This window comes from Pelophylax lessonae (assembly GCF_965119305.1).
Source record: "Pelophylax lessonae genome assembly, chromosome: 13".
NCBI classification, from domain to species: Eukaryota; Metazoa; Chordata; class Amphibia; order Anura; family Ranidae; genus Pelophylax; species Pelophylax lessonae.
The window spans coordinates 116,700,367-116,723,867 of record NC_138780.1 but is presented as its reverse complement, the minus strand read 5'-3'; the positions used below and the strand labels follow the sequence as shown (position 1 = coordinate 116,723,867).

The following is a 23,501-nucleotide window of genomic DNA, read 5'->3' as shown; positions in this document are numbered from 1 at the left end:
TGTCTCAAGGTCCGATCTTCCACCCTGCTTTACAGTCGCTGGCTTTAACGGCCTGGCTGTTGAGACCCAGGTCTTGAAGGACAAGGGTCTATCCTCTGAGGTTATCCCTACCCTGATCAAGGCTAGGAAATCTTCCTCTGGTAAGATCTATTACCGTACCTGGAAAGCCTACTTCACCTGGTGTGAGTCCAGGGGGTTTTCCCCTCGTTCTTACTCGGTGTCGAGAATCTTGGCTTTCCTCCAGTCTGGAGTGGATCAGCGCCTGGCGCTGGCCACAATAAAGGGCCAGGTGTCAGCACTGGCGGTCCTTTTCCAACGCCCTGTGGCGTCTCATTCCTTGGTGCGCACATTCATTCAAGGTGTGCGACATTTGGCTCCTCCCAGAAAGGAGCCTTTACCTCCATGGGACTTGAATTTGGTCCTGTCCGCATTGCAGCGTGCTCCCTTTGAGAATATCAGGGAGATATCGTTGCCTCTGCTGTTGAAAAAGGTTGCTTTTCTTGTGGCGATCACTTCGGCTCGCAGAGTGTCGGAACTTGCGGCGTTGTCTTGCCGCTCCCCTTACTTGATTATTCACAGGGATAAGGTGGTTTTGCGACCACCCCCATCCTTCCTTCCCAAGGTGATCTCTGATTATCACCTTAATGAGGACATTGTCCTGCCTTCACTTTGTACGAAGCCTAAACATCCAAAGGAGATTGCCTTGCATTTTTTGGATGTTGTCAGGGGGATCAGGGTTTACCTGCAGTCTACGGAATCCTTTCGGAAGACGGATTCCCTCTTTGTCCTTCCTGAGGGGCCTCGGAAGGGCATGGCTGTGTCCGCAGCGACTATTGCCAAATGGATCAGACAGACCATTGAACAGGCTTACACCTTGAAGGAACGGGTTCCGCCCTTCCCTGTTAAGGCGCACTCTACCAGGTCTTTGAGTACTTCCTGGGCCTATTGGCATCGGGCCTCGGTGGCCCAGGTGTGCAGGGCAGCGACTTGGTCGTAGTCGGTGCACACGTTTTCCAAGTTCTACAAAGTAGACGTTCTGGCATCAGCTGATGCTTCTTTTGGCCGCAAAGTTCTCAGTGCGGCTGTGCCATGATGGACCCTTGATTTTTTTCTCTGGGTCCCTGGCTGTTGGCATTTGCTTTCCTGGGCTGTTGCTCCTGTTGAGCATTGTTTTTTTTTTTGCTGTTGCCCAGTTGGTGCTTACAGTGCATGTAAGATTCCTTTCTCTGATGTGGGTACTGCGTTGCCTTTTCTACGGTTGCGTCTCCCACCCCTCATGTCTCTACTGCTTTGGGACATCCCAATTGTGATGACTTAGAGGAGGCGGCGACTGTCGGAGGACGTAAGAGAAAACTGAATTTTTGTAAAATCTTACCTGTAAAATTCCTTTCTCTGAGTCCTCCGACAGTCGCCGCCCCCGCCCCTCTTTTTGGGGTTCTTATTACCTACTGCTATGCTACCAAACTGAGTTGGGAGTGGTGATGCAGGGGGGGTATTGACCAGATGGGACAGCCCCCGTGGGTGTGTACATGCTAATGCCTTTGGTCTTTTGACTAAGTCTATATGCCTAGCTATTCCTACAGATAGGTGGACAATACCCAATTGTGATGACTTAGAGGAGGCGGCGACTGTCGGAGGACTCAGAGAAAGGAATTTTACAGGTAAGATTTTACAAAAATTCAGTTTTATAGTTCCAATGGGTTGAATAAAGAGAGACAGTTTACTTATAATGCAAGAGTGTTAAGAGGGCCCTGAGAGAGCTTACAAGATAAGTAGAGGGAGGGGTTGTTCTGTAGCCCAGAAAGGAGAACAGAGCAGGGCAGCAATGTTGCTGTTTTTTATCTTTTTTTTTTTTTTTTTTTTGTGTGTTTTAGAACATAGGGAAATTCCTATGTATTATACACATGTTTTTAACTACTCTGTGGAGGTGTCAGCATTGATGTTTTAGGCAGGTATAGGTAAAAAATACCAAAGAAAAAAGAGCTGCCTCCTGAAATTCAATACAAATGTGTGTAAAGTGGCCTATAAATATTAATATATTGATGTGTTATACACATTTAACCAAATCTGAAATCATAAAGTACAAAATTCATATGGTGCAATGTGAATACAATAATTCCCAAAAATAGTTCAAATAACACACACATACTTAAAGGGTAACTCCCCTTTTTGTTTGGGGGAAAAAATGGCAAATAAAAAAAAAAAAAAAATTATATATATATATATATATATATATATATATATATATATATATATAGTGTATACAATTGCTACTCAGATCATATTGTGATTGAATTTTTTTAAAAATGACCTTTCTCTTTCGTTCATTGATGGACACAGCTTCTGATATTCTGACCATTGGGTTATACTGCCCCCCTACAGGAGTCTATGGGCAGTCTCAGGGGGTTATACTCACACTCTCTGCTATAGGTACTCTGTTTTTTTTCTGCCTAGTCAGGAGTAAGGACCTAGTTCCTCGCTGTAATCTCTGGTCCTGGCAATTTTTTCTTTTTAGATAGAATTTTTTTTCCCCCTGGATTTTATCCTGTGAGATCTACAATCAACTGCCGGACTGGGCGATGGGCTGGATAATCTAGATGCAGTGGTTACCCCAGTCTGGCCAGCAAACAGACCTTAGCTCCGCACTATATTGGCCACAACATAGCCCCACCGGACGGGGGCGGGCCTGCAAGTCAAACGCCTTGCGAGGTCGCAAACCGACCGACCAAAACTGACGGCAGTCCTGGAGTCCTTGGTGTCCTGTCCTCAATCTGATTCAGCCACCGCGGACGTGGGTCACCCTGCTGGGTCTGCAACCATGCGCCCTGAATCCTCAGATAGTGAGGAGAATTCCTCCACTTCTGCAACCGCTTTCGATGGTGAAATGGCATCACTGGAATTCCCACCTCTGCACATTTCGTCCCTAACGGAATGTCTCAAAGAAGCAGCCTGCTTAAGACTTAAGAAAGAGGGGATACACTCGGCGGAAGCATGTCACCATGGCAAACCACTTTATGTGGTGTGGGAGTGACCTATGATTCACCCTGTCAGAAGGATATCGGTATGCCTCTCCTCAGAGCCTTTGGAGGGGATTGATGGTCGCCTCACAGGTCGCCGTAGGTCGCCTCCCATAGGGAAGCTGCGGTCCCGTTCTAATAGGAGCGACACAAGTCGCTCTGACTTAGAAAAAGGGTCCGGAGCTTCTTTGGGGCGACCAGGAGGCGACCGCCATAGACTTCAATGTTATGAAGTCCGTGGCGGCCGCTCCGAGGCCGCGGCGTGCCTATGTGAACGGGGCCTTAATTGTGCTAGTAGTTTGCTTCTTTTGTTTTCCATTTTATTGATACTCATAGGTGACTTAATATACTGTATGCTTGTATTGAATTTCACTAGGTAGCGCAGCTCTCTTTTCTTTAAGGGTTTAGTGGCAGCCATGTACTGGGGTACATGTTGTGAGCTGCAGCTTGGGTATACATTGGTTGGTTGAGGTTTTAAATTATTGAAGAACGGGTTTTTTATAAGTTCTAAGTAGCAGGCATTGGCTTATATCACAGATATATCAGATATACAGTACATGGACTAGGGATCGACCCATACCGATTCAGGCCAATAGTCGATATTAGGTGCCGATATTCTGTACATTTTAAAGTTTTTATTTTTACGCTGTCCTTTACACATCTTTTTTTTTTTTTTTATCACTTTTATTGCTGTCACAAGGAATGTAAACATCCCTTGTGACCGTAATAGGCAGTGACAGGAACTCTTTATGGAGACATCTGGGGACTTTAGGACCCCTAACCCCTCCTCTGCACTTAAAAACATTCAAAACGCCAAGTTCGGCTGTTTTGAGTACTGTAATTCTTTTAAATCTGGCGCTTTTAAGGCTCCTGGTTACTACATCGGAGAGCCGATGTAGGCTTTGTTCGGGTCTACAGCCAGCCAGTGGGACAGGAGAGCCAGGCGGATTGGGGGGGGGGGGGGCAATCCCCTCCCGCTGCTTGTAATAGCCGAGCAGCTGATTAGCCGCATCTGTTGTTACATGAAAAGCCGATCGTCTGTTCTACAGAAACGGTACTGGGGTGATGCCTCTAGCTGCAGGCATCACTCCGGTACAACCACTTGAAGCAATATCGGCCATATCAGCAAGTTTGTGACTGATACTTCAAAAAGTGAATATCGGCCCCACCGATATTTGGTCGATCCCCAACATGGACATATTGTATGTACCAAAGATGTGTAGTTACCACAGTCAGTTATTTGTGGATTGGTGGCGCGGGTCTTTAGTACACAGGCAGAGTTGCATTTTGGGAACACGAAGACGCAGGTTCAAACCCGATGTAGGGAAAGCGTGAGGTGAGCACTTATAATTTCCTTTTGACATCTAGAAATTGTCTCAAGGGTTTCGTGGTCACCGATATAAAATGGAGGGTGCCAAAGACCAGTGCAGGAGATCAGAGTGGCTCTGACCGAGACCTCCAACATTTGTTTTCCCTTTTTATGAGAAGGTCGAAAACAATGTAAACATTCTTTACATGGTATTATGTGTATTTATTTATTTTATTTAGGTCATGTCTTTATATCTGCATACAGAGCTGCATGCACCAGGATATTTTGTGTTGGGGGAAGATAGAAATCCACTGACACTCTCGGTGTGTAAGCTCCTTGAGGGCAGGGACTGAAATATGCATTATGTTAAGTGCTGTTTAAATTAATGACACTATGTAAGTACCTATGATGAATAAACGCAAGGTAAATGACGACTTACACGGTTGACAAATAGATATGATTACTGTTTTTTCTGCCAAAATGGGTTGTAGTTCAATACAGGCAATCTTATGGTTTACTCTGATTTTCTACGTTGCAAAGTCAGAAAAGTGATACGTATTAAAGAGTCTGTCACTTAGAAAAAGGAAAAAAAAATCTTGCTTGCAGTAATGAATTGCATTTATCCAAAGGGAACTGGACATACCAACAGCAGATTTGTTGCCCCTCTCTCTCCAAATGCTTGGCCTTTCTGATTGGGCAGAGCTCTGCTACCTCCTGGTAGGGATGGAGCTTGCCTGCACTCTACTCCTTCCTACACATTTCTGTTGGTTGGTGAGGCAGAATATCATCATTCCCACACGCTACCCTGAAGTGTCTGAACTTTTTCCATTCATCTTTGCAGACATTTCAGAGATTTGTATCTATATACAAAAACCCAGAAGAGATATCTCTAAACCTACAGAATATATATATATATATAATGTATGTATTTCTCTTATGTTCATTGACTGACACAGCTCCTGATATTCATACCCATTGGGTTATACTGCCCCCTGCAAAAGTAAGGCACTAGGCAGGAAATAATTCTGGCTACACCCATGGGCAGTCCCAGTTGGTATACTCCCTCTCTCTGCTATAGCCACTCAGTTTTGTTTCAAGCAGTGTCAGGAGAATTATAACTATACAGAGGGGTGGGTTCTGTGTCCATCAATGAACATCAGGGAAATTGATTTTACTGTAAGTCAAAAATCCCATTTTCTCTTTCGTTTTTTTTTCTTTTGCCTAGTCAGGAGTAAGGAACTAGTACCTTGCTGGGATCTTTGGTCCTGGCAAATTTTTTTCTTTTTTAGATTTTTTACCTGTGAGCTCTACAATCAACAGCTTAACTAGGCGACGGGCTGGTTAATCTAGATCCAGTGGTCACCCCAGTCTGGCCACTGCGCATCAGGCATCAGTGGCACAGGTTTGCAAGGCAGCCACTTGTGTTGGCATCTGCGGGTACTTCTTTTGGCTGCAAGGTTTTGCAGGCTGCTGTTTAGAGGACCTGGTCCTCTTTTAGGGTGTGTTGTTTTTTTCAGGTGGGCTCCAGTTGTTTGGTTGAGCTCCTGTTGCCTGGCTGTCTAATGTTTAGCCTTGGGAATTTTTTTGTTGTTCCCACCCTTAATTTTTAACAGTGCTTTGGGACATCCCAATGGTTATGAATATCAGGAGCAGTGTCTGTCAATGAACGAAAGAGAAAATGGGATTTTTGACTTACCGTAAAATCCATTTCTCTGCTGTTCATTGACGGACACAGCACCCGCCCCTCTGTGGAGTTATAATTCTCCTGACACTGCTTGTAACAAAACTGAGGGGCTATAGCAGAGAGAGGGAGTATACTCCCTGGGACTGCCCATAGGCATAGCCCGATTTCTTTTCTGCCTAGTGTCCTACTCATGTAGGGGGCAGTATAACCCAAAGGTTATGACTAGCAGGAGCTGTGTCCGTCAGTGAACATCAGAGAAATGGATTTTACGGTAAATCAAAAATCCAATTTTTTTCTGAACTAAGGAAGCGCGCAGCTGCGTTTCTATATAGAAATGTAAAGGTCAATGTCAAATGGCCATAATTGAGCTATGCTTCTGTAGCACAATATACTGTTGCAATATAATGTGTGTGTGTTTTCTGTTCCGCTTTAGTCCTATTGCATGAAATCATTTTTTATCCCCAGTAGGGCCTGTTCACACCAGCAGTGGCATTACAGCACAGACGCTGCTGTGTGGTGTAAAGGCACATTGCATTTTTTTTTATGGCGCAGACTTTATTAAATTGTCTCAAAGTGACATTTTATGGATTTCTGTTGGCTGTATTGTGATGTTTCATACTGCGCTGATAAAAATACTGCATGCTGTATTTTTTTTTTTTTTTTTTTTCAGAACAGACCATCTTAGCACAGTGCTATGAACTAGAATCATAGGGAAGGAGACTCTTTACCTCATCCTGTGTTGGGAATGCCCACCACATTAGATTGCCCACTGCAGTAGATCTACAGTATATAAAACATCAGACAGGAGGGGGTGGGGGCGCTTTACCAAGTGATGATATGAATGAGCAAGTATGTTGATTGATATGAAGTAAAACAGTTTATTGTACTTTGACAAGAAAAAAATGATTTACAAGGAGCAACTGACACAGTTCCATCTGCCCTGGTGTAATCTGACCGTCCATCCACCAGAAGAGTTCCCTGAGGTTTGAGCCGTCCATCTGGCCCCATGCTCACTCATGTACTTTACAGTTACAACATAGGCGAGTTTGATCCAGACTCCCTCTTTGGCCATTTGGAATTTGTGTGTCAGTTGCTCCTTGTAAAAAATGTTTTTTGTCAAAGTAGAATAAACTGTTTCACTACATATGAATCAATGGACTTGCTCATTCATAACATCACTTGATGCAGAGCTTCCCTCGCCCCCTTCCTTTGATTGGCTTTCTCAATGGTCATGATAGTTGGGGTAGCAGCTGCCAGTTTGGTTCACAATGTCACCCCCTTGGATATGTATCTATATGCCTGGCATCTTGTTATTACAGCATAAAAAACTCCTATGTGAAAGCATGGTTAATTTCATTGATTTTCATTTTTTTTTCTTTAAGGGGGGATTCTATATCTGTAATAGTGACTTGTGGTCACTGGACAGTAACAGTAATGACCAGGAATCAATGAGCATTTCTCCTGATAATCAGTGACAGCTAGTCAGACTGCTTCTACTATAGCACAAAACAACATAGAATTGTTTAATGTGTTCTCAACTGTCTGAAGGCCATCAATGCCTAAAACGGGGCTCCAACCGTGTTATAACAAAGGCCTCACTTTCTTACAACAGTTATTTGTTTACTGCGCACTATATGGAGTCCACCCATTATCTAGGACACCATTGTTGACTGTGCAGGGCCTACAGTAGTTGGGCCAAGCTGGAGTTTAGGAAGGGACATCCCCACAATGAAGTCCCCAAGAGATTAAGGAAGTCAGCATGGATTTGCTTCATAGCAACCACGTAAAACTAAAAAAAAAATTGTGTACAAATTTATTTCCAAATGTTTTCTTGATTTTTTTTTTAAGTGACCTTGTTTTTAGTTGTTTGCTTTGTAATGTTTACATGTACTTCCATCTTTTAGGTCTGATCCTAAAAAAATTGCTTCACACCGGAAACTCCTTAAAGGTCAGTAAATTAGAAAAGAGATTGTGGAGCTGTTTTGTGGGTGCCGATCTATTTTAAATACGTTGACAGTTTGATTAAAAGAAAAATGTATAAACAATGCAAATGCAGCAATTTAAGAAAAAGAAACCATCTCTGAACTTGTAAAAGTAAGTAATACTTTCCAGGAGGTGCTGGTGACATTACTGTTACTGACCACTACATACTGGGAATGTCCTGGAACACATTTTCGCAAGATTTCTAACACTCAGTTCTCCTGGTATGTAGTTGTAAATAAGTGTTTACTTAAGTATCCATTAAAAGGTGGAGACTTTGCTCATAGTGGGCACTTAGATTCCTTGTTTTATTTAAAGTGGCTGTAAACCCACCTTTATATCTTTTACTTATAGGTAAACCTATAATAAGGTTTACCTAATAGGTACTGTAAATCTCTCCTAAACATGCACCGTTTAGGAGATATTTACTTTGAATGCAGCCGATGACGTCATCGGCGCATGCGCTCTGCCGAAAAGGCCACCGGCGCGGCACCTGCCCGCATTCCCGGGAGTGACGTCAGGCGGCTCCGGCCAGTAATACAGTCGGAGTCCGCAGACGCAGAAGAAAGACGGGCGAAGATGGATGCGGCCACTAGCGGGGACAATGCGGGCTTCGTTTGCAGGTAAGTGTCACATAATGTGGTAGAATGCGATGCATACTAGCACATTATCCATTTACTTTGCACGGAAGAAAAAAAAACTAAGACTTGACTTCCTCTTTAAGATGAGACCTGATTGGTCACTTTCTTTTTTTCTTTTTCTTTTTTTTTTTTTATATAAATCGGACCGATTTTAGCAATTATTTTACAGTGTTGCTAATTGCACTGTTTGGTACACAAACAGCCTTTTTAGGGAGAATATACAAAATGTAAATAAAATAGAGCAACAACAAGATGGATCAGGAAACATTTAAAATGTAACAGCTGCATTAAACCCAAAGCAAACATAGAATGTATTGCAGCTTACCAACTCATTAATATGTTGGCTACATTCATTTTCATTTTTTTATGGGTTTTTTTCTCTTTATGTTCTGGCCAGTAACACACTTCCTGTCTTAGGGATGGCTCCACTCTGGATGGAGGAACAACAGAGACACCTTTGAACAGTAGTATTATTTGTTTTTTCTGGGTCTCACTGGCTTTGCTGGGGCACGGGGAGCCATTCGCTGCCACTGCTGTCAACCAAAGACAGTGAGCGGGGGGCGTGGCCGAGTCCCGCTGTCTGTCAATTGACGCTGCAGCAGGGCTTGAGAGTGAGCATGCTTAAGTGCCCCTGCAGAAAGCAGCGTTCTTTGGGGACACTGAACATAGAGGGAGGAGCCAGGAGCGCTGGCTGGGGACCCGAGAAGAGGAGGTTCGAGACTGCTCTGTGCAGTTCCATTGCACAGAACAGGTAAGTATGAAATGTTTATCATTTTTTTAAATTTACCTTTACTACCACTTTAATAGCTTAAAATAAAATTAAATAAATTCTAAAAGAATAAGAGTACTACAACCTGCACATCTAAGAATTAGTAAGTTGTAATCTAAGTTTGTTTTTAGATTTAATGCAGCTTTAAATCTGCTATTTTTACATAAATGTTACAACAATAGCTCAAAATGATTAGTCCCTGAAACTACCATGCCATATTCCTATAGTAATAATGCAGAGACAACATACAATACATTTTACAAGTATAAATATTAGTGTAGGTTCTGAGTGCAAAAAATAATCTGTCATTTCCTACAACATTATGGTTTATAACTTTTGCTACTTAGAAAAACACACTGACACTACTGGATGCAAAAGGAGGAAAAGGAAAGCCATTCTTTCTTCTGTTTCCCTCTGTATATGATATGTGCTTACATTATATCAGTGAGTCTCGTTTTATCATTAGGGGCAGTTCACAACAGAACGTGGTGAAGGCATGTTCTGTTTACATTTTCGGCACCGTGTTCAAGATGCACTGGCAATCCAGGTGTGAACTGGCCCTAATAGAATAATCTACAAAACTTTAAAGTGTACAGTTGTGCTCATAAGTTTACATACCCTGGCAGAATTTAAGATTTCTTGGCCATTTTTTAGAGAATATGAATGATAACACAAAAACTTTTCTTTCACTCATTGTTAGTGTTTGGCTGAAGCCATTTATTATCAATCAACTGTGTTTACTCTTTTTAAATCAGAATGACAACAGAAACTACCCAAATGACACTGATCAAAAGTTTACATTCCCCAGTTCTTAATACCGTGTATTGTCCCCTTTAACATCAATGACAGCTTGAAGTCTTTTGTGGTATTTGTGGATGAGGCTCTTTATCTTCTCAGATGGTAAAGCTGCCCATTCTTCCTGGCAAAAAGCCTCCAGTTCCTGTAAATTCTTGGCCTGTCTTGCATGAACTGCATGTTTGAGATCTCCCCAGAGTGGCTCAACGATATTGAGGTCAGGAGACTGAGATGGCCACTCCAGAACCTTCACTTTATTCTGCTTTAGCCAATGACAGGTCGACTTGGCCTTGTGTTTAGGATCATTGTCGTGTTTGAATGTCCAAGTACATCCCATGCGCAGCTTCCAGGCTGATGAATACAAATTTTCCTCCAGTATTTTTTGATAACATACTGCATTCATCTTGCCATCAATTCTGACCAAATTTCCTGTGCCTTTGTAACTAACACATCCCCAAAACATCAGCGATCCACCTCCGTGTTTCACAGTAGGAATGGTGTACCTTTCATCATAGGCCTTGTTGACTCCTCCAAATGTAGCGTTTATGGTTGTGGCCAAAAAGCTCAGTTTTTATCTCATCACTCCAAATGGCTTTGTGCCAGAAGGTTTGAGGCTTGCCTCTGTGCTGTTTGGCATATTGTAAGCGGGATAATTGGTGGCATTTGTGTAGTAATAGCCGCCTTCTGGCGACTCGACCATGCAGCCCATCTTTCTTCAAGTGCCTCCTTATTGTGCATCTTAAAACAGCCACACCAAATGTTTCCTGTATTTGTGGGTTTTTCTTTGCATCCCAAACAATTTTCCTGGCAGTTGTGGCTGAAATTTCAGTTGGTCTACCTGATTGTGGTTTGGTTTCAACCGAACCCCTCATTTTCCACTTCTTGATTAGAGTTTGAACACTGCTGATTGGCATTCTCAATTCCTTGAATATCTTTTTATATCCCTTTCCTGTTTTATACAGTTCAACTACCTTTTCCCGCAGATCCTTTGACAATTATTTTGCTTTCCCCGTGCCTCCGAATCCAGAAACGTCAGTGCAGTACTGGATGAAAGATGCAAGGGTCTGTCAGGGGTACAGAAACTCATTGACCTTTTATACACACACACTAATTACAAGCAAACAGATCACAGGTGAGGATGGTTACCTTTAATAGTCATTCAAACCCCTTTGTGTCAACTTGTGTGCATGTTATCAGGCCAAAATCACCAGGGTATGTAAACTTTTGATCAGGGTCATTTGGGTAGTTTCTGTTGTCATTATGATTTAAAAAGTGTAAACCCAGTTGATTGATAATAAGTGGCTTCAGTCAAACACTAACCATGAGTAAAATCTGATTAGTGGCTGTATGGCATCACAGACAGCTATTAAAGTAAAAGAGTCAATGGGGGTGTCATGTATATAGTGTCTGACTGAACAAAAGTCTGTTTTCCTCTTAGCAACCAATAAGCTTATGTCTTTCCTGCTGCTAGGGCAGATTTGAACTTGCTTTGTAGGTGCTGATTGGTTACTAGTAGGTAAACTGGAAACTGATTGTCATCCACACTTCATACATGAAATCGTAATTAGTTTTTCTAAAGCCCCGTACACACGTACCGATGGTCGGCTTACAAATGTTCCTCTTTTCTCCCCGGGATGTCGGTGTCTGCTGAAAAGTGCAAAGACAGCACAAGGACAGCACAAGAATTTTGTCCGCCGACTGCAGAAGTGATGTCATGTAATGGTTAACTTTCCCTGTGTTTTCTATTTTCTGAGCATGCCCAGTCTTGCAAATCTGCGGTCTGTCGGCCGAATTGTGTACTGACAGGCGAACAATCGTCCGTTCTGGTGTCGGCATACAAATATTTTCATGTTTGCACGAAAGACTTTTGTCCGCGGATTGTGCGCAGACATCTGTCGGAGGCACCATACTAACACGCGTACAATCGGCAGATCCTTCGTCCACCGACGTTTGTATGCCGACGATCGGTACGTGTGTACGGGCCTTGAGCGTAACACTTATAAATAGGTAATCATTGACAGACTTGGTAAATAGATAACCTGGTGAAACAACATTCTGTACACTTGTAGTGCCAGTTATCAGGTCAGAATTATCTTTACTAGGCTGCATTTGCATGTACAGAATTTGTAACACTCAGTTAATGCAGTGCCAAAGCTTGCAACTCAGGAGTGGGAACATGCAAAATAAAGTATGGTAGGCTAAACTCCTACCTTTCATAATGTAAGGTACAGTTGCAAGACATTCTGAGCAAAGAGGAAGCTGAACTGTATGATAAAGCTTTTGACTTCAATCTGGAGAAGAAAAAAAGATGGCACCTCTAAAGGTATCATCCAAATTTGGATCATTGTCACATACAGTCCATATAATGCATAGCTAAACCTAATAACAAAATATGTGTATTGCAACTTATCAGATTTTAAATGTGGTGGCTGCATGTTTTTTTTTTTTTTTTTTTGACAATTAGCATTTTTGAAAGTAAAAATACTTCTTCTATTTTATGTATAAACTACTAGTGACACCAATTCACCAGGTAATGAAGATGAACAAAGACAGACATGTTTAAAGTCCAGCCTTGGTGGCAACCATGGTTCCTTTCATAGATACAGTGGAGGAGTGAATGCAACCACCCAGAGACAGGAAATGTGGTGTTCGCAGGATTATCATGTGAACCTATAGAAGGAAAAAAAAAAGGACTAATGTAGCTACTACATCTAATGATTGGTATCCTGCAGTATATTTCAAACTGTCTGCATTCAATGCCGGTCATCTGTTTCTAGCTGCAGGTAACCCCTGAATGTGCTGATACATGTGAAAGAGGAAGTGAAGCTCCCTCTAACTTTTACCCATAGGTAAGCCTATGATAAGGCTTACCTATAGGTACTGTAAATATCTCCTATGTGTGCACTGTTTAGGGGATATTTACTTTGCATGCAGCCAGTGACATCACTGGTGCATGCGCTCTTAAGGAACGGCTGCCCATGCCGTTCCTTCCGAGCCCTGTGCAAAGAACAGCAGCTCCCGTATGCATGGGCTGGAGTGATGCCATCCCGGTTCCGATCAATTAGCCGGCCGGAGGATGCGAACCCGGAGGGAAGACGGGTGAACATGTCAGCCGTCTCAGCGGTGAGCGGGCGCCAATGGAAGGGCTTCTTTCTAAGGTAAGTATTTCATAATAAGCTAGTATGCGATGCCCCTAAGGTATCCTGGGCATATAGCATTTGTCCCCATTTAAATCTGTGCAGGAGTTGCTGAGCAGTGGAGTCTGTTACCTAGACCTGCCCTCTCACCTAGCTATCTGACCACGCTGAAAAAAGGAGACAGATTTCAGACTGACAGCCCAGGAAGAGAGCGGTTGTCCTCACTCTTAAACTGCCAGGCTGAGCATCGCTATGCTGTGCAATGCTGACTACTCTCCTGTTTAGTGTACACTAAAACCAGACCAGCTGCTAGCTATTCAGGGCAGAGAAGGAGTGGAAATTGTTAGCTTGTGTTATAAATGATTGAAGCTGGAGAAGAGTGCTTTCATTCACAAAAACACAAACCGACAACAGCACAGACCAGCTACTAGACTTATCCAAGATAAACTAGCATAGTAGCTGCTGTGGCTCTTGTCAGCTTGTATATTGGTGAATAAAAGTGCTTCATCGACGGACACAGTTGCAGATCTTCTTGACCATTGGGTTATGCTGCCCCCTACAGGAGTAGGACAATAGGATGGAAAAAACTTTACCACGCCTATGGAGCAGCCCCAGGGGGTATACTCCCACTTCCTGCTAAGTTTTTTTTTTTCCACATAGTCAGGAGTAAGGACCTACTGTAGCATTTCTTCCTTTTTTAAACAGATTTATTTTCCTCTATTATTTCTGTTCCTGTGATGGTCCTGTGAGAACTACAATCAACTGCTGGACTGGGCGATGCACTGGATATTCTAGATTCTTACGGTCTCCCCAGTCCGACCAGCGAGGGTGACCCGATCTCAGCTCTGAGCTAGGATGGCTTGCGACATAGCCCCACTGTACGGGGGCCTTCAGGCTAGTTAAACACAATTTTCTCTTACGTCCTCCGACAGTCGCCGCCTCTTCATATTCGTCACATATGGGTATTAGACTTTGCTCCGAAGGAGTAGCTAGGCAACAGAATATGTTAACAATAAAGCTTTAACATATCCCACCCTCAAGGGGTGGTCCCCTCAGTCAATACCCTCCTACTTCCTGCAACCATATCTCAGTTTTAATGTCTAGCTTGTCAGGAGTGGCTGGCTCTCTCTGTGCTGGGACTTTTTGTCCCAGACTCTTTCTTCTTTTTGATATTTTGTTTGAGTTTTCTCTCTACCTTTACTTAGCTGTTATTTTTGTCAGCATTAGTTAGTTCTTCGGACGAAGAGGATCATGCGGACTGGGTCTCGGGCTGATCCCCCTGGTCGCAGGTCGTGGGTCAGTGGCTTCCCAGTCTGCCATCGAGCGTTCAGCCAGGTAACGCTCCTGGCACAGTGAACGACCCATCCCTGTTCGGTGCAGGGATGATTGGTGAGGTGGCTACCTCACCGGACGCTGTGCGGTTTCTGAACCGCCATTGTGTGCGTCTTGAATTGCGACTCTCCCTGCCTCATGTGCAGCGGCTTGTTCGCCTGTGCGGGTTCCCCACGCCATGTGAGGTAAGTGTATCTATGTGGGGACCTGTCTGTCTGGGGGGGGGCTCAGTCTGGGACTGTGTAACCTGCCTTTAATCACACTGCTTGTCTCCCTATCTCTCTGCTGCATGCTGTGGGCTGCAAGGGGGGGGGGGGAGCTGTATGACACTGAGTATGTCAGGCTGGGCAGTGTGAGGAGCTGTGTGCTGTGGGGCATGTTTTTAATGGCATGTTGGGGCATATACAGCGATCGCTGCGGCGATCTAACATGTATCCATATAATGGGTGAATATTGTGTGTGATTTTATGCACTGTGGAGCGGCGATTTCGGCGCCAAACGACGCCATTTTACCGGCGCCCGCTCCGGCCGCATGGTTTACATGCACGGCGGCCATTTTCTTGTAGCCTCCATAGGCTTACATAGAGCGCCCTGGCAGCATCACTTCCTCTCTCCTGGAAGCACCGATCGAGGCAGCAGCAGCAGCGGAGTCTCCTCAGGTTTTATCCTTCTATTCCTGTGTTCCATTGCCTGTATTCAGTCTGTATATTCCCTGTGGGGGTCTCATTGTGCCTGAGTGTGGTGCGGTGGGCTGCGCTTGCCGCGCTTGCTGTAAGGGGGCAGTTAACCCTTGGTTGTCTGGCATACAGGGGCAATGGACTCTCAGGAGGGCAAGTTTCCCACAGTATTGGTGGAAAGCCAGGGGACCGCTGTTTCCCCCCCAGGGGGGGATTTAGCCACTATTGTGGCTGGCCTTGCTGCACAGGTGCAAATGCTGGTGGCTGCTCAATCTACAAAACGGCCCAGAGTTGCTCTGTCCTCTGATTCTGAGGGTGAAGGTGATGGGGCTGTTCTGGCGGGGACCTCCCTATCGGGGTCCCGCTCCTCTCTTGATCTAGTGGGGTCTGAGGTAGAGGCTGAAGTTGAGGGGGTTGATAATTCTCCCCCTGGCTCGCCTGAAGAGCTTGCAATCATGGATGAGTTGATTGCTTCCATTAAGCAGACGCTACGTTTGCAGGACGAGGTGTGTCCCCCAGCTGCCTTGGCGGCTTATGGGACGCAGAGAAAACGCAGGACGCCGCAGGTTTTTCCCTGCAATGCTGATTTTCAGCGCGCTGTTAAGGACCAATGGCGCGATTTGCGCAAGCCTTTTGCGGTACCAAGTAAATTTAAGCTGCGTTATCCTTTCTCGCCTGCCACTGATGAACGGTGGTGTGTGCCTCCGCCGGTGGATCATGCTATTGCGGTTTTGAACAAAGCCACTGCGATCCCTGCAGAGGGATCCCCTATTTTCCGTGATGCCACGGATAGGAGACTGGAGTCTCTTGCCCGTCATACTTATTCTGTTACGGGTTCTATGCTTAAGGCTCTGTTTGCTTCTCTCATGGCGGCCCAGGCGATCGCAAGTTGGACGCAGATGCTTAGGCGCGTCCTAGTGGCCGATTCGGCCTCGGCGGCGACCCTGGATATGGTGGATCAGATCCACCAGGGTGTCATGTATCTGTGTGATGCGGACCTGGACCTGATTCCGTTGGCCGCGCGTGTGCACAGCGTGGCGGTGTTGTCTCGCCGCCTGGTTTGGTTGAAATGTTGGTCGGTGGACCAATCTTCACGTAAAACCTTAGCCAATCTGCCTTATGATGGGTCTCGCCTTTTTGGGGAGTCCCTGGATGTGTTGATTAAGGGGATTACCGGGGGTAAGAGCACTCTCTTGCCCCATTTCCCCAAGGCTAAGGGGGCTTCTGGGAAGAAGCATGCTCAGTTTCGGCCCCCTCAGGGGTCCTTTCGTGCCTTTCGGCCGCACTACAAGGGCAAACCGTTCAAGGGCCAAGGCTCTCAGAAGAAGCCCTGGTCTGGGAAACAGAAGTCCGGTCAATCCGGACCTGCGGCCCATAACAGTTCGGCCTGAAGGGGCGCCCTCACCCAGTTTTGGGGTGGGGGGACGCTTGCTCGGTTTTCTTCAGCCCTGGTTGGCCCGTGTGAGGGACAGATGGGTTTTGGAAATCGTTCGATCTGGTTACAAGATCGAGTTTCTCTCTCGGCCGGAGAGCAGATTTTTTCCCTCAAATCTTCAACTGTCTCCAGAGCGCCTGCGGGATCTGCACCTGGCGGTGCGGGACCTGAGGGCTCAGGGAGTGGTGGTTCCGGTGCCTCATCGGGACAGATTTCGGGGGTTTTATTCCAATCTGTTCACCGTGCCCAGGAAGGAGGGCAAGGTTCGTCCGATTCTGGACTTGAAAGCTCTGAACCGCTCTGTGCGAGTTCGCAAGTTCCGCATGGAATCCCTGCGCTCGGTGGTGGCTGCCCTGGTTCCGGGGGAATTCATGGCCTCCATCGATTTGAAGGATGCGTACCTTCACATCCCCATATTCGAGGGTCATCAGAAGTACCTTCGATTTGCCATTGCGGAGGATCACTACCAGTTTGTGGCGTTGCCCTTTGGGCTCGCCTCGGCTCCGCGGGTCTTCACCAAGGTGCTTGCACCGGTTCTGGCATTGTTGAGAGCCCAGGGCATTTCTGTCCTGGGGTATCTGGACGACATTCTGGTTCGGTCTGCGACCAGACAGGGTCTGGAGAAGGACCTGTCTGTCACAATGCAAACTCTGCAGGAGTTCGGTTGGACGATAAATGTTCCAAAGTCGACACTGAGTCCGTCGGTTCGTCTCCCCTATCTGGGAATGATACTGGACTCGGTGCAGGCGAAGGTCTTCCTGCCGGAAGACAAACTCAGGACTCTTCAGGAGGAAGTCAGGTCCCTCAGGGACGTTCCACACTCGTCTCTGCGGACGGGTATGAGATGTCTGGGATTGATGGTCTCGGCCTTCGAGGCGATTCCTTTCGCGCAGTTTCACACGCGGGGTCTCCAAGCGGAGATCCTGTCCAGGTGGGACGGGCGACCTCAATCTCTGGATCTTCAGATCTCGTTGAGTCATCGCACCAGGGAAAACCTTCTGTGGTGGCTCCAGTCCCCGTTGGTGTCCGGGGGCAAGTCGTTTCGTCCGATCTCGTGGACGATAATCACCACGGATGCCAGCCTGTCGGGCTGGGGTGGTGTTCTGGGCGTTCTGTCCGCCCAGGGGACCTGGTCGGAGGGGGAGTCTTCCCTTCCGATCAACATTCTGGAATTGCGTGCGATAAGGCTCTGTCTTCATCGCTGGACGGACCGGCTGCAGGGCTGCCCGGTTCGGGTGCAGACGGACAATGCCACGGCGGTGGCCTACATCAACCACCAAGGGGGCACCAGGAGTGCCCGAGCGGCTCGAGAAGTGGCCGACATTCTGTCTTGGGCCGAGACTCATGTCCCGGCGATAACGGCGGTTCACATTCCGGGAGTGGAGAACTGGCAGGCGGACTATCTGAGTCGCCAGACCCTGGATCAGGGGGAATGGTCTCTCCACCCGGCTGTCTTCCAGATGTTGTGCGCGAAGTGGGGTCTTCCAGATGTGGACCTGTTCGCGTCTCGCCTCAACTACAAGGTGAAGAGGTTCGTGGCAAGGACGCGCGACCCTCGGGCAGACGCGTCGGACGCGTTAGTGGCCCCGTGGCATCAGTACAGGCTGATGTACGCGTTTCCACCGATTCAGTTGCTGTCCAGGTTCCTTCGCAGGTTGCACTCGGAACGCAGCACGGTGATTCTTGTGGCACCGGACTGGCCTCGCCGGTCCTGGTACGCAGACCTCGTGAATCTGGCGGTCGACGCTCCTTGGCGTCTGCCTCTTCGAGATGATCTACTGTCTCAAGGACCGATTTACCATTCTGCTTTACAGTCGCTGGCTTTGACGGCCTGGCTGTTGAGACCGAGGTCCTGAAGGAGAAGGGTCTCTCTCCAGAGGTCGTTCATACTTTGATCAACGCGAGGAAGTCTTCCTCGGGGAAGGTTTATTACCGTACTTGGAAGGCCTATTTTGCCTGGTGTGAGTCCAGGGGGTTTTCACCCCGCACGTACTCGGTTTCCCGTGTGCTGTCTTTCCTTCAGACGGGTGTCGATCAGCGTTTGGCGCTGGCTACGATTAAGGGTCAGGTGTCGGCGCTGGCCGTTCTATTTCAACGTCCCGTGGCTTCCAACTCCTTGGTTGGCACTTTTATTCAGGGTGTGCGGCATCTGGTTCCTCCTAGGAGGGATCCTTTGCCCCCTTGGGACTTGAATCTAGTTCTGTCTGTGTTACAACGTGCTCCTTTTGAACAGATCAGGGAGATCTCGTTGTCTATGTTGTCCAAAAAGGTCGCCTTTTTGGTGGCGATCACTTCGGCTCGCAGAGTGTCGGAACTGGCGGCTTTGTCCTGCAAGTCTCCGTACCTGGTTGTTCATTTGGACAAGGTGGTCTTGCGACCTAATCCTTCTTTTCTACCGAAACGAGTTTCGGAATTCCATCTTAACGAGGATATTGTTTTGCCTTCGTTGTGCACGAAGCCTAAACATCCAAAGGAGGTGAGATTGCACTCTCTGGATGTTGTTCGGGCGATAAGGGTTTACCTTAAATCGACTGAGTCTTTTCGTAAGACTGACTCCTTGTTTGTTCTTCCAGAGGGTCCTCGGAAGGGCATGGCGGCTTCCGCCTCTACCATTGCCAAATGGATCAGGCAGACCATTGAACAGGCCTATGCCTTGCAGGGGAAGGTTCCCCCTGTGCCTGTGAGGGCGCACTCTACTAGATCACTGAGTACGTCTTGGGCCTGCCGTCATGGGGCTTCTGTAGCCCAGGTGTGTAAGGCGGCGACTTGGTCGACCGTACACACTTTCACGATATTCTACAAAGTAGATGTTCAGGCATCGGCGGATGCTTCCTTTGGCCGCAAGGTTCTTAGTGCGGCTGTTCCATAGGGTCCCTTGTTGGGGACTCCTGGCTGTTGGGATAGTTTTTTTGTATCCCCTGGTTTTTTTGTCTTTTCCTGGGTTGTTGCTCCTGTTGAGCACTTATTTTTGCTGTTGCCCAGCTGGTTTCCTTCCTTTGGTAAGGTTCCTTTCTTTGATGTGGAGACTGCGTTGCCTTTCGGCGCGGATGCGTTTCCCACCCCTCATGTTTGCACTGCTTTGGGACGTCCCCATATGTGACGAATATGAAGAGGCGGCGACTGTCGGAGGACGTAAGAGAAAACGGAATTTTTGTAAAATCTTACCTGTAAAATTCCTTTCTCTGAGTCCTCCGACAGTCGCCGCCCCCGCCCCTCTTTTGGGGTTTGAATGTATACTCTACTGCTATTCCACTAAAACTGAGATATGGTTGCAGGAAGTAGGAGGGTATTGACTGAGGGGACCACCCCTTGAGGGTGGGATATGTTAAAGCTTTATTGTTAACATATTCTGTTGCCTAGCTACTCCTTCGGAGCAAAGTCTAATACCCATATGTGACGAATATGAAGAGGCGGCGACTGTCGGAGGACTCAGAGAAAGGAATTTTACAGGTAAGATTTTACAAAAATTCCGTTTTTTTTGGGGGGTCCTGGTGGGGGCACCTGCCGGGGGCCCCCTCTTCCTGCCCATTCATTTCTGTGGGTCCCGGGAGCCATGTGGGTGCCATGTGGAGCCGCTGTTTCTATCGGCGGCCATGTTTGTGTAGTCCGGCAGCCATTTTTTTGAAGTTTCCCATTGAATAAACGGTGGCCCTGTTTTTGGAGGCTACAGAGCGGTGATTCGGGGGTGGGCCTCTAGTGTTAACTCTGGCGCTTCCTCCTTCTCTCTGATCGCCTCATGGCATGCAGCTGAATGCTGTCCCTGTGGGGTTAAACGACTCTCCTCCTTCTCTGCTACAGCAGCAACTTGGTGGGCTGGGACCTGTGGTGCCGCTTGTGCAGCAGTGGGGATTTTTTAGCAGCTTTTTTCCCCCCCATCTGCTAAGGTAGTCCCTGGGTTAACCATGGAGCCCCTGGAGCATTTTTCATCACCGGACCCTCTCTGAGGCTGCGGGTACCTCCTTCAGTACACCTTAGAAGACACCTAAATTCCCTATGAAAATACAGACTTTCTGAAGGTCATTGCCATGTCCCCACTAATACCATAATGCATTGCGTGTAAGCCTGTAGTTTTTACATTGTTCTTTACTGATGACCGCTTTGCTATGATTTATGAAGTTTTGTTACATGTTGACTTTAAGAAACTGACAAATGAGGTTCATATATAGGTTTATTGTTTGTGATTTAGTTCCAGCTTAATGATTATTGTGTATTTCTTTAGATCCGCCTTGAAGGAATGCGTTTGTTTCTCCTGTGGCTTCAAGCACTTCAGAATAACTGTAGTTGGGAGCAGCTCTGCATGTTTGCCTGCCTCATTCCTGGATTCCCAGCTCCTCCTTCTGATCATGGCATATATACGCTGGATAGTCTTATCAACCTTCCACTGAATGTACAAGAAAGTAAGATGATATTAGATTGTGCAGATTACTTTCACTATGCATTCATGACTTAATCACTAGACCTCTGGAAGATTTACCCCCCTTCATGACCAGGGCATTTTTTTGCGATACGGCACTTCGTTACTTTAACTGACAATTGCGCGGTCATGAGACACTGTACCCAAATAAAATTGATATATTTTTTTCACACAATTATATCTTTCTTCAAGGGGGGGTATTTGATCACGACTGCATTTTTTTTATTTTTTGCGCTATAAACAAAAAAAAAAAGACCGTCATTTTTGAAAAAAAAAAAAAAAAAACTGCTATACAACACATCCGTTAAATAAATTTAAAACATCAAATTTCATCATTTAATTTAGGCCAGTATGTTTTCTGATGCATGTATTTGGTAAAAAAAATTCCAGTGAGCGTATATTGGTTTACGTGAACTTTATAGCATCTACAAACTATATTTATGGAATTCTTAATTTTTTATACACTAGTAGTGGCGGCGATTATCGACTTATAGGGAGGATTGCTTTGCGCCATACAGTGGCACACTGACAATTTTGACACTTTGCAGAAACCGGTGACACGAATACAGTGATCAGTGCTAAAAATATGCACGGTCACTGTATTAATGACACTGATTGGGAAGGGGTTAAACATCCTGGGCGATCAAAGGGTTAACTGTGTGCCTAGCCAGTGTTTTTGTGTACATGGTGTGCTACTTTTACTAGGGGAAGAGGTTGATTCTAGTCCCTGCTTTGCAGAGATACAGAATAAATGTCTTCCTCCCCCCTGTCAGAAAAGAGATATGCCTTGTTTACATAGGATAGGCATATCTCCGTTTTCTGTGTTTTGCAGATGATCGGAGGGTGCCGGAGGACATTGAGTCGATTACATCATTAGTACATCGAGTATACTTCTGCTGTGAATTATCACAGCAGAAGTGGCCCACTGTAAATTACCCAGGGAGAGTTAGTACTGAGACTAAGTTAGAGGGGACTGGTTAGAATGAGACCAGGGAAGGTTATGGTCAGTGGGACTCCTGGGTCTATGGACATCAGGTTTTTCTTAGTAGTGAATATTCTGGTCAATGTAGCTGCATTTTTTTCAATTATGGTTTGCTAGACTGTTGCTTTGTAGCAAGTCGCTTAAAGTGTTACTAAACCCAGAACCCTGCATTCACTATATCTGGTCTTCCACAGTACACAGAACATGGAAATGTAATTATTTTAGTAAATCTAAACTGCTAAATACCTTTTCTCATCAGCAGTATATAGCAGTCTTGTGACTTCTATCAGTGTCCAGCTGATTGCTGGGTAATGCTTGTAGGAGGAGTTTTCTACTAATTCACATCAAACTGAGCATGTGCAGAGTGCCTCCTAGGGCTCTGTTTTATCAGCAGATAGATGGCAGACAGTAAAAGAAGGAGAGGGTCAGAGAAGACAGGATCAAACAGCCTTTTTACACAATGCAGAGGATTAACCCCTTAGGTTCCACAGTTATCCACAGAGTATAGCAAGCATGCTTGCATATACACACTGATTTTACTGTTGTGGGTTTAGTAACACTTTTTAATTTATGACTTTTTTCTCAGATGTTAAAATCAGTGTGATTGTCGGTTAATCATTTTTTTTTAGATCAAGTTACAATTGAAGAAATTACACCTCTGGTTCCCCCCCAGTCAGGAGACAAAGCACAGGAAGATCTTACTAGTTATTTTCTTGAAGCCTTGTTGAAGTACATGGTGATACAGGTATGTGTAATTAGCTGTCACAGATGCACTCTTGTTATCCTCTCATAAAGTGGAGCATGTTTAATGTGTTAAACCATTAAAGAATATGTCAATTCAGAATTTCATATTTCTCATGTGTCTGCTGTACCATGCACTTATGGAAAAGGTATCCTGTTCTCTTTGTATAGCTTCCCTTATATGAAATACCTGGGGTTCCTGCCAGTCCCCATGCTTTTCTATTAAAAACTGACCACACTAGACAGGAGAACACAGCATGGTCAGCTTTCTAGCTGAGCTGAGAACTTATGCAATGATCAGGCTTCTGATGACAGGCCCCCCCTAGTCAGCCATTTACTGGGAAGACCAGTGTTCTGTTGCCTCTCCTCCCCCAGCTTTCTTAAGATCTTTATGCAGCTGAGAACAGAGGGTATGTGCTCACTTATAAAAAAAAAAAGGGGGGGGGGGAAGTGGTTATAATGTGTTTTTTTTTTTTTTTTATATGTATACACAAATGTTTTTCCTTTATTTCTATTTGAAACTGAATGGTTTGTTTTACAAGGTGAGGCATTACATATACTTTAATGTAATATTCAAAATGTTGTTAG

At 45.7% G+C, this 23,501-nt stretch overlaps 1 protein-coding gene across 9 annotated transcripts in view; it reads left to right on the top strand.

Annotated features, from left to right (window-relative positions):
* RALGAPA1 (Ral GTPase activating protein catalytic subunit alpha 1) overlaps positions 1-23,501 on the top strand; it is a 508,613-nt gene that overhangs the window by 92,488 nt on the left and 392,624 nt on the right. For all 9 annotated transcript variants that reach the window (XM_082275707.1, XM_082275706.1, XM_082275704.1 and 6 more), the window contains exons 5-7: positions 7,915-7,958; positions 20,996-21,173; positions 22,802-22,917. In XM_082275707.1, the coding sequence (XP_082131833.1) occupies positions 7,915-7,958; positions 20,996-21,173; positions 22,802-22,917 (338 nt within the window). The remainder of the gene's footprint in view (positions 1-7,914; positions 7,959-20,995; positions 21,174-22,801; positions 22,918-23,501) is intronic.